At 35.1% G+C, this 12,638-nt stretch overlaps 1 protein-coding gene across 5 annotated transcripts in view; it reads left to right on the forward strand.

Annotated features, from left to right (window-relative positions):
• Positions 1-12,638, forward strand: part of SYT1 (synaptotagmin 1) — a 530,829-nt gene that overhangs the window by 398,016 nt on the left and 120,175 nt on the right. For 4 of the 5 annotated variants that reach the window (XM_075209585.1, XM_075209583.1, XM_075209584.1 and 1 more), the window contains one exon: positions 11,133-11,264. In XM_075209585.1, coding sequence (XP_075065686.1) covers positions 11,133-11,264 — 132 coding nt within the window. The remainder of the gene's footprint in view (positions 1-11,132; positions 11,265-12,638) is intronic. The other variant, XM_075209587.1, reaches the window with a different exon arrangement.

Genomic DNA, 12,638 nt, shown 5'->3' on the forward strand with positions numbered 1-12,638 from the left:
TTTCTTAGTATGAATACACAGGCTGTGAAAGCTTTTTCTCCAGATCAAGGAATCAAATCTTTACTCTAACTTTGAATATGTTTGTATAAGTTACTAGAAACCAATGTGTTTTTATAGTCCAACCTTTTCACTGTCAATAATGGATAATCTGCATTATGGTCTGTCCCACACTGAAGTGACAAATGACGTAGATTCTATGTCATTTGACACCTAATTCCATTCCACTCTGAGCTGTCGTCATCCATGTGCATTTTTTAACCAAAAATGTTGTTTGTTTTCATTTTCTTTTTTGGTATACTACTGTGTATGTTAGTATGTAATACTATAGGCCTAGGTGTCAGAATCATTCAGGTCTATGGTAGAGAATGTAAATGCATGCTCTATCACTTGCTGTGGCGGAGATGGCCTGGGTCTTATTTGACCCAGATCCTCTCTCTCTTTTACCAGAAATATTGGTGATTATATCACTATTGTTTCTTGCCATTACTGGGAGTACTATTATGACGGATAGAGATCGTTTTCCCCATTTTTCTATTGTTCAGGTGTGAGGGACAACACCCAATCCCTGTTTACGTGGGAGCTGAGGTTGGTGCCAAGTGACATAGAGTCTGCTTCTGGAGTCTACATCATTGGCACTAAAAGGACTAACTATCCTGGGTGATTACTTTTACCCTTTCTTTATAGCAACATTACAATGCATTTTATTAAATTGCAAGTCAAAGTTAAAAGTACTATTCCCAAATACTTTTGTATCTAAACATTGGATTTTGTATTAATTCTATTATTTAACAGGTAGCCTACTAAAGCTTCCTCTTTCGTAGTTTGGTTCATAGAAATCGCTCAAAATTCAGATGAACTAGTTTCAGTGTACCCATTTACATCTGGGTAGTTACAATGATCAGAAAACTACAAGATACAGAGCTTGCTCATTTATGAATCAATAATCTGGCTGAACAATATCAAGACATTGAATTGCACATATATGAAAAAGCATGATGACAAAACAGACCATTGTTATTTTACGTTCCATTAAACCTGAAATATAAGATATTTTATAGAAATAGCTACTAGAAAAATGTACAAATATACATTGAAAAGTTATAGAAATATATTACAATTATAAATACCTGAAAATAGTCTACAAACATCACATTTTATTTAATTCTAGTGAATAAAACTGCTCAAAAACTGATTCCAAAGAATGAGATATGTGAACTTTTATATTGCAAGGAAACATACAATAACTTGCAGAAGTATTCAACCCCCAAGAGTCTGTATTACAAATGACGCTTACACAGACTGTTCCATCCAGCATGTTTATTGCAATACCAGTAGACTCTTAAAGTACCTTTTCAAACTCACAATTCGTTTTTTATCTGCAGATTTGTTTTTGGCTTTTTTACTGAATAATGGTGCTAGCATAAGTATTAAACCCTGATGTTGTGGAAGCTTGAGTTTACACAGATGGAAAATTTTGCCCTAACAATTGGCTTTCAATTAACCTCTACCTGTGAATAATTAAAAGAGATCAGCTTTTATGGATAACAGAACCCCTAATTCAAAATAACATTGGTCATACTGTGAATCTACAGGAAAGCTGTGAAAATGAAGACAAAAGAGCATTCTAAGGTAATGAAAGATAAAGTTATAGACATGTGCAAGATAGGAAAAGGCTACAAAATAATTTGTGCACTGTTGGATCAATTGTGAGGAAATGGAAATTTCATCATACTACCCAGTCATTCCTCAATGCTCGGTGTCAGAACAAGATGAAACTTGCTAAGGAAGCAACAGAGAGACAAAGTATTACTTTGAAGGAGTTACAGAGCTCAGTGACTAAGACTGGAATTAAGGTGCAGCAGTCAACCAATACAATTGGCCTGTATGGGAGGGTCGCTAGAAAGAAGTCATTTACTGAAGAAAACCACATCAACACACGTGTGAAGTTTTCCAGAATACATCACAGTTACACTGTTAAAATATGGGATAAGATTTTGTGATAAGATTAGGCAGCAAATTAGCTTTTGGCTCCAATTCAAAACGCTATGTGTGGCGCAAACCTAACATTGCGCTTTCATTAACCAAACCCCATCCCAACAGTGAAGTTTGGTAATGACAGCATCATGTTATTCTCCAGTAGGGACTGGGCATATCGTTAAAATTGAAGGACAGATGGGTGGTGCAAAATACAGGGAGATACTGCAAGACAACCTGCTTCACTCTTCTAGAAAACTAAAGCTTAGGAAAAAAATCTCCTTTCAACAGGAGAATGATCCCAAGAACAAGCCCAGAGCAGTACTGTCATGGTTGAACAACAAAAAGTTGAATATTCTACAATAGAGATGTCAAATTCCAGATCTCAATTCAAATGAGAATCTGTGGCACTATTTGAAAATTGCAGTCCACGTGCGTCATCCAACCAACCTGCACAACTTGGAGCAAATGGGCAGAAGTCACTTCCAAACAGTGTGCAATCCTGGTAGAAACATATCCCACATACTTAAAGCTGTTCTAGCTGCAAAAGGTGGTTCTACCAAGTGCTAATCTGCATGGGGTTGAATACTAAAACAAAAATATGCAGACCACTAACGAATTATGAGTTTAAAAAAGTACTTTAAGAACCTATAAAAATTGACTGGAACCAGCTATGTAAGTGTCATTTTCTGTCGACTTTTTAGAGTGGTTGAATACTTCTGCAAGCCATTGTATACCTTCAGACATCTTAACCTGCAAAGGGGTTTTCCACCTTCAGACCTTTATTTATTAGTTTGTATATACCATATAGCAGCTTTTCTTAAGTATATATTTATTAAAGCTGCTTGCATCATTCTGTGTATTACACCAAAAATTGTATATTATATAGGTAGGTTGTTTTTTTTTATTTCTTTGCCTTTAGATAAATCACAAAACTGGTGTGTGAACATAATAAAACATAGCAGACCTGTGTAATATCCAAGGTCAAGTAAAAATCTACATATTGATAGAAAGTTATAAAAAGGTGGCAAAAAACAATAATAAACCACAATGATAAAGCAATGTATTTAGTAGAAGATGTAAAGGGCAATGCACAAGCCAGTCAATTAAAGTTGTTTGGAAACTTTTTTAATTTATGTTTTTGTGTTTTATCTTTAATATACTGTACATTGTTTGTGTTATGTAACAGGTAAATTAATCAATTAATGTAGCCTTTACTATACTGAAATATTCATACATAATAATAACTTTTATCCTTTCTTCAAACTTTAAAAGGACAGGTAACTAATAATTTATATTGAGCAAAATCTGACTATCACTAAGGGTTATTTTCTTTCTGTTGCATGAGGGGTTTTACTTTGCCATATCATAAGGGATGTAAAAAAATCTCCCTCCATCATATGACTTGACAATAGACAGGTGACAATAGAATGTTTATGTCCAGCTGTCACTGTATATAATGTAAGAAATAAGATTTCTCCACAGTCCTCCTAGATGGGAGGATATGTATTATATTGATTATATACTGTATATTACATGTGCACAATCGAAAGAAAAGGCAGTCTTTATTTTTATGTTGTACCTAATTTACTTCCACTTAAGCAACTCTTGTAGCAGAATAAGGAATTGATTAATAAAAGTACATGTTTTTTTCAGCAGGTAACATACTGATTATAAATGTTTTTGATTATGTCTGCCATTTATCTAAAATATCCCATATTACCCTCTGTTTAACAACTAAATACACAATATGTTTTGTATTTACATTGGGGTTCATTTACGGCTGGACACCACAGCTTGAACAAGCCTTAAAGCTGTTTTATCTCCGTTCTAATGGCCTGAGACTGCTTTTGCTCAGTATGTACATAGATTAGCACTGTAGCACACTGCTTTGTCTAGCAGGATGAGCTATTTTGCAAAGTGATGAAGCAAGGTCATGCACACAATATGACCCTATACATTCTCAGCTATCAAATTATAATAACAGTAGCTGCAATTCAAGAACGCATCTGACACTAATCCTTATAGATATACTGTACTACTATTATGCAGAGGGGCAAATGTCTGCTTTAGATGATGATTGGAAGAAGTTGGATTGGACCATTCTATAAGAAAAGCTCCTTAGTCACCACATACATTACTTTGTGCCAAAAATTTAAAAAAACATTTTGTCATGCCACTGAGTTATTTATGCGCGCTCTAAGTAATGGAGATTGGGCAAACTTGTGTAGTTATCAATATTTTTTTTAAAGCTGCACAAAAGGCAGGAATTGGCATTAATCATTACATTTAGCGAGTTACCTTTTTTACATCCTTAATGTAGTTAAAGTGGACAAATAAACCAAAGTATTTGAAAAAAAGGACAGTTCAATTTAATGTGGGGAAGTCTAAACAGGAAAGTAGGTAGTGCATTGAAAAGAGTAGTGCACCAAACAAAGAACAAGGCTCACAAAAGTGCCATAGTAAGTAAACAAGGTCATTGCACATTGTGACATGAATCTGTTAAAAGAATAAAGCAAGCAGCACAAAACTAGGTGTGCTTAGTTGAGATCCACAGCGTAAATGACCCCCAGTGTGTCACTAATAACGTGCATTGTTATTGTTTTTATTTCAACTTTCCTTTATGGGTTTTTTATGTTATTTCGTTTTGTATAATGTATTTTGTATTATATCTATTACTAACTGGAAAATGACCTATTTCAAGAGTGAATATGCTTTGATGGAGAATTAAATATTTATAAAGAAATGAAGTAGATGTATTAGCACAATGTGATATCTTCCAACTGACAAAATAATTAGAAGTCATCTTATTTACAGGCACATTTCATTATTGGAACTACTGTGCAATGGAGATTAAACCGTCATATGATAGGTCAAAGGTGTTTCCTAATAGTTTTACAGTGACGCTGAAGTGTTACACCAAAGAACCTTCCTCAAAGTGTGCTATTAATGTTTTATATAGTCTTTTATACTTAATACATAGCAGGTCGAAGTTATTAGTCAATGATATGTTTTCCATGTATTTATATAAGTTCTAGTGTAGGTTTTTTTTTTTAAAATAGATACACTAGATTTTCCTTGAAATCCAGCATAGCTTTTAGGTGTATTTGACTAGTCATTCATACTTCAAAACTGGGGATGCGTGGGTGCACAGACAATAAAGTAGGTATGGTTATAACAACTTGCAGAACATTAGAATGTTAACAGCAGCACATAGTATTGTACCTTAGCCTGTGTGTCCATGTGAAGACAACATTTAAGTGGAATAGAATATACCAAAATGAAAACAATCAAATTATCTAAGCGCTAACAGGCACTTAGGGTAATGTCAGACTCCTGTCAACCTGATGCAAGTAGATTGTTCTGTCAAACGTACGTGTATATGAAATGAAGTTCACATATCCAACTTGTCACAGGGTCAGGGAATCTTGTGTTACATGAAAAATGTTTTACTGTAAATAGTGTGACATGGGCACACTTTGGGTGAGGCACACACAAACACCATCTTTCTTTTTAACTTTGCTAATTTGTGACATAAAGTAGTACACACTTTTCTTGTGACTCTAACACTAAAGTAACAAAGACCAGCTTCCTAGACACCAGCCACTGTCTGGTATCAGTCACACACATAAAAGAAAAATACAGGTTAAATAGTTTGCACTGTCACACATATGTCCTCCACCTGTATCTTAGGTGAACTACTGTACAAATGTGTAACTCTGTTTGCAGCAGTGCTCTGCAGATTGCCAGCTAAATACCTATCTCCTCTTTTAAAAGCATGTGGCAAACACAACCCTTCATCACAACAGCAATTACACTATATATTCACAACTTTAATTCATTTATTTTTTCAGACCATGCTGATCGTAATTATTGCTATTGTATATCAGGATGTTATATGACTTTGGCTTTTATATGTATTGAATTTCCTAACAATAGAATCCAAAGTAAAATACAAAGAGAAGTCATATTCTATAATAGTCCTGCCCTTTTAGAAGTATTTTTTTAATACAACACTACAATGTTGCACAGAAAGCAGGACTGGCTCCAATTGTACTGATCAGTAACTCATTAAGGGTCATTTAGAGATGTGGAAAATGTGAACACACAGCACAAATGTCACTTCTTGTACCTTTGTGATTTCATGTTTGCGCTATCACCCATTGTCACTGGTAAACATGCGGCTCAGCATTGTTTCATTTGCTGAAATGCTTCTTGGCAGAAATCTCAAGTTCTGGAGCCAAATAATGTTCGATTTTCCTGCAATAATATAATACTAAAATGTACTTCCCAAGCAAGACAATCTATAGACTAGATAACACACTGTGTTTCAAACAATGGTAAAGATGCAAAATGGCGAAGAGCTCGTATTTAGTAACGTTCCTGATTTAGCAGCTGGCTGCTGTGTTTTTGTAAACCAAAAATGTTTCAAATCCAATAAGGTTGTTACTGTCTTACACAAGAATGGTAGGATTCCAACAATCTGCCCGATTTTGCTCCACCCACTGCAAGGAGGTTTGGTCTTCACTGCTAGCACCATGCAGGTCACAGTTCTCTGGATAGGTACCAGGTGAGACTGACAAGTATAAAGGGTGTTCACAAGCAAAGGAGATAACAGGAGAGTAGAAGAGTTCAGGACACAGAATACTGGATACCAGGATTAGTTGAGAAGCACTGGATACTGGATACCAGAATTAGCTGAGATGCGCAAGATGCTATATTCCATTATAAATTAAGAAGCACAGGATAATAGATACCAGGATTAGCTGAGAAACACAGGATGCTGGATGCCAGGATAAGGTGAGAAGCTTCAGATACTGGATACCAGGATTAGCTGAGAAGCACCAGATACTGGATACCAGGATTAGCTAAGAAGCACAGGATGTTGGATACCAGGACTAGCTGAAAAGCACAGGTTAATGGACATCGGAATTCACAAGGAAGCACAGGAAAATGGATACTAGGATTCACAAGGTAGCACAGGAAAACAGGAGCTAAATGATCCAGTAGCAGCAGCCTATCTGAACATGAAGATCTGGCACCATATTGCCAAACAGGGTGTTTAAGTAGGTTGGAGGATAAGGCGGAGTGGAAAGCAACTAGCAAATGCAGGGAGAGAGAAGAGTATAAAAGACAGAAGTGCGTATGCACACTGCAGCAATCTAACATGGCAGCTGCCAATCGGAAGACGGAGGGAACGCCATCAGCATGGAGGAGTCCGATGATGGAGACTTGCCTTTTTACACCATTTACATACATTGTAGGCAAGAAAAGGGCATGCACACAAAAAACATCACTAAAAGATTAAAGTATCCAAATGTGATACATGAAATAAAGACAGCTCCAATATCACCATACTCCTGTGACTTATTCACGTCCTAAAAGAGGCTCTTAGTATTTTGTAAGAAAAATCAAAAGGATTTAATTACTTAATAAGGTGCTTCAAAAGTCATTATGGGTGGTCTATATTTTTTCCACTGCTGATAAGCAGTCCTACCAGAAAAAGCAGATATGTAAATGATCTTACAAGACACCTGCACAGAGGCTTTTACAGGCAGTGGACCTGTCTATGTGTATGGTGGCCGAATAGGTACATTTCTGCAAAAACTATGCAAACGCACTTAATTCTCCAGGCTTTATTCAGTTCCTTTTCAATAAATATTAAAAAAGTTCATGAAATATATAATAAATATTTAATGTAGAACAAATTTTTAATAAATATAATATTATATAATTATTATTGGAGGTTCAAACCACACTATTTCTGTAACTTAAATGTACTGTCGCATATTCATAGTGTGCATAGAAATACATTATTTAAGGGACATATAAAGTATTTTCAGCACACCAGCATTGACCTACATTGCAATGTTCCTTGTAAATAAGATGAACTGTTCATAAAATGCATATCTAATGGTCATTTTTCCATGGTTCTTACTAATGGTTATGTGTGGCTGTCTTAATTTGATTTCTTCCTTCTGTGTCCTCCCTCTCTGTGTTGTATCTCATGACTGTTCTGGATGTCACTTGCGGTAGGTTTTTTTTCTCCATATTTGGATAAACCATAGACAGTGAAAACATTTTATGATTAGTTATCTTGACAGCTGGAGCTTCTCAATTGAGATTAATCCAATGCTTAACACTTCTTAATACATCAAGAGGCTGAACTAAATTGATTTAATTCAAACGTAAATAAAGTTATCCCCACAAACACAAACAGAATTGTATTATAAGGCTAAAATTGTGTAATTGCTGCAAATAATCAACATTTATTAAGCAAAAATTACAGATCAATCATGTAGCTCAAGTTATATTTCTCACTAATATTTAAATTTAATCAAAGTGTTATCCTGACATTTACATCACCAGAGTTTGTAACTGACTTACAATGCCTTACATATTTATTTATTTTTTTATTGGAAATAAATATAATAGATTAATGCAATTTGTATCTGTTCTATACTATATTTACTATTTACACAGTCACCCTCCAACATGACCCATGTTTCAATACAACTATCTCGTTAATTCATTCAGCCACGCAACTACAATAATACATACTTGCCAACTCTCCCGGAATGTCCGGGAGACTCCCGCATTTCGCGAGAGTCTCACGGACTCCCAGGAGAGTGTGGCAATCTCCTGCATCTGGCAGAATTAGGTCCAAAGCGCCGTGATTCACCGGGAATCGCGGCGTTTGGCTCTGCCCACTGCTGTCAAATGGCTCTGCCGCGTGATGTCATTACGTCATGGGGCAGGGCCAAAATTACACAAATTTTGGAGCCCCGTCCCATTACGCCCACCGCTCCCGGAAGCCAACTTCAGCAAGTTGACAAGTATGCAATAATAACTTGAATTACTTATTTAAAGCACCTATATTCACAGTGACATATGAAAGCACTTGGGTAATGATCATACAATCAAAAACATTGTAGTTTGTTACTATATAATGTAGCTGAAATTCTCAATACCTCACAAACAGAAGATAATGTAAAAAGATTGAATACTCCGTTCTAATGAGCACACAAAAGCAGTGGTCTATAGTTGACTCTTGTTAGAAAATGTTGTTTTGTCTGTTTTTTGTTGCAACTCTACAGAGACATTTTTGAAATGTCATCTGGGGTTTAGATCAATGAAAACAGAAAAAAAGTTAGTTAACCACCCAGTGATGGCTGTACTTGTGGCCAAATAACTTCTAAGTGATTGAATGCTCTGTACCATCAAACTGCTGTTGCCCACAGATAAAATGCAGTGATAAAAAAGCATTTAACATACTGGCAATAGCTATATAGTGTTCTGCCAAATAAATCCCGTATTTAACATTTATCATGAACTTTATTTGTTGTTGCTGCTTCATTTGATGAATAGTTTTTGGCAGATATCTCAAATTCTGGAGCCAAATCATGCTGTCTATTCCTGCAAAAAATATTATACAAAATGTACTTCCCAAATCAGACAAGCTATGGAGTAGATAATAAACCGTTTCAAACAATGGTTGATGTAGTACTGCTAATTTATATTCACCAAGCACTTGGTCAGGAACAATGGTTTAATTACAACTTTCTGGACCATTACCAAATTGCAATGAGTCCCTATTCATCTTATGAAAGATCAACAGAGAGTGGCTCAGAGCGAAATGTGGTAATAGAGCATAACATATATTTCAGTTTGACCCATTGGACTGTAGGCTCGATCAGCACTTCCTCTGTTCTCATGTCATTTCACTTCTTGTTCAATTCTTAAAGGGCTTATCCATTATAGTAAATATCCTATTATGAGAATATAACTCTCTTCCTAGGACCTCCATTGTCTGTGCCAGGGGAACCCTAAAGGGATCATTCCTCCACATAGAGCTGAGTGCTGAGCGCATATTGTCTAAGCTAACCCCACATGTATTGCTGCTGCTCCATTTTCGTAACCACAGCACCAATAGTAAATACACTATAGGGTATATTTTACTAAACTGCGGGTTTGAAAAAGTGGGGATGTTGCCTATAGCAACCAATCGGATTCTAGCTTTCATTTATTTAGTACATTCTACAAAATGACAGCTAGAATCTGATTGGTTGCTATAGGCAACATCTGCACTTTTTCAAACCCGCACTTTAGTAAATATACCCCTATGACTTTAAAAGGTCATTCAGTTACTGAAATAAAGCAGTAAAGGCAGAGACCTGCAGAGAGCCCCACCACACTCAGAACTGCACATCAGGTCCTCCTTTGTAGAGGCCCAATATTCTGGGTACATAAATAAACTGTCCAAAATAGGCAACCCCCTTTATATAGGGCGTATGAAGGTACGTGCAACTTTAAAAATACATTTTTTTTATGTGGAATGTCCCTTAACCGATTTATAATTCAGTCACAGAGATTTTTTTTTAAAATCTCTTGTATAATTTGAATTATGTTGTATTCCAGCAAATTTTAAACATTACATAAATAAATTAGGGAAAATACAAACACACAAGCTCAACATGGCCTACAGTAAGGAGTTATATACAACTTCTACATGTTGTTATAATGCAGCAAGGACACTTAAGCTTTCTGTTACTAGTTAAAAATGTAAAATGAAATCTCCAGTTAATGAAATGACAAAGCTACTATTTAATTACTAACAAACAAACAATATCTGAATTATTTAGCAAAATATAATCATTGTGTAATTAGTTTAGATCAGCCTGGCTTTACGTTAAAAATTAAATGAATTAATTAGCCTAGGCTTTATTTCCTGTGCCTCCATTCAGTGATAGCATGTTTTATTCTTTAATTGCATATGTAAATCTGGATGGCACTTTTGACTTGTTTGCATTTACAAGTTTGTTTGATACACAAAAACTGGGCAGCAATGTTTTCTGAATGAGCCTTGATATACTGCATGCGGAACGGACTTGCTGTTTTTGATCTGTTACTTTGCCATGGATTTTTTATATACTGCTATGAGCATGTTTATTGAGTTTTAATAAATAATCAGTTGTTAAATAATCAGTTAATGTAGCTTATTGAAAATATAATATTCATCTGCCTGCTTTTTCAAAGAAAAAAAATAATTTTCTTTTTTTACCTAAGTAGAGCAAAAGTCATGACTTTCCACTATGAACACTTTACATTTTTAAATATGCTGATAACTATGAAAAATGAAGCATGTATTTTCTTCTCAGGCCTTAAAGGACGATGACGATGATGATGCTGAGACTGGTTTAACTGATGGAGAAGACAAAGAGCAACCTAAAGAAGAAGAAAAGCTTGGGAAACTTCAGTATTCATTGGACTATGATTTCCAAAATAATCAGGTATCAATTTAACTATTTAACATTGTACAACATATGCTACTGCCAATAAAACTTGCAAAGGTGAATATAAAAAAAAAGTAAAAATAAAACTACTATATGTGAAAAACCTGCTGTGAAGAGCACATCCATTTCATAACTTCCATGATTGTAAAGATTATATTAAGATTATTATAAGCTATTAATATAACTTCTATGTTTGAGTGTGTTTATTTCGCAATATATTTATGACAGTTTCTGAACCAGAGAAAGAAACAGCCTCTAATTTTGATTTAATGCGAGTGCATTTCATATAAAGCAAATCTAGAAGCCGGCAGATCAAAGAGACCTTATCTTAATGTTTTCTGCCAATGCAGGAGCACAATTCTTCTGCTCCCTTCCATTGTGACTGACCACTCAATACTCAAAGAATATCATTAAATCAATGGGGGACTGTATAAACCTCTAACAGCTAAATCCTGCCAAAGAATAATAAGTGGAAGAAATTGGTCCTTACAAACGCATTTCACTTTCTCTGCAGATGAAAACAAACTTATGAACTTTATTGAAAGAAAGCAGTTGTTCAGCCTCTTGTTGCTACAAAGTCAAATGAAAAGTCATTGAACTCCCCTACTGTGTAAAGTGTGTGCAGAACAATTGTACTGTATTTAAGAGATCTATTGTAAACACACAGGCTTGTTCCAGTAATATATTGAAACTGTTTTTAGTGACCTGGGTCTTTAAAGATAGGGGGCCTGATTCATTAAGGATCTTAAATGAAGAAGTTTCTTATTTAAGTCTCCTGGACAAAACCATGTCACAATGCAAGGGGTGCAAATTCGTTTTCTGTTTTGCACATAAGTTAAATACTGACTGTTTTTTCATGTAGCACACAAATATCACAAATTTCAGAGTACAAATAAGCTATCAAGTATTTGTGTGCTACATGAAAAAACTGTCAGTATTTAACTTATGTGCAAATCAGAAAACTAGTTTGCACCCCTTGTATTGTAACATGGTTTTGTCTAGGAGACTTAAATAAGAAACTTCTTCATTTAAGATCCTTAATGAATCAGGCCCAAGGATGTAAGGTAGAGTTATATTAAATATAAGGATATACATGCTAAAAAGGTAAAATGTACACACATGGGCAAACCTTTGTGTAATTTATAATTTGTGAAAGACAATCCACTGTGCTACCATATCTGTAATCCTCCAAAAAACGACTGGGTATTACAATGGAGAAATATTACACTTATCCAATTGCAGATTATCCCTCAATCTATTTGTTTTGTGAATTCTTCCAAGGTAAAGCTGTCAATTTCTAATGGACAAATAACTCCAACAAAACCAACAACATATTATGTTGATATGGTTCATAATAAATGTCATGGACTT

Source organism: Mixophyes fleayi, chromosome 4 (assembly GCF_038048845.1).
Source record: "Mixophyes fleayi isolate aMixFle1 chromosome 4, aMixFle1.hap1, whole genome shotgun sequence".
In the NCBI taxonomy this organism is placed as follows: Eukaryota; Metazoa; Chordata; class Amphibia; order Anura; family Limnodynastidae; genus Mixophyes; species Mixophyes fleayi.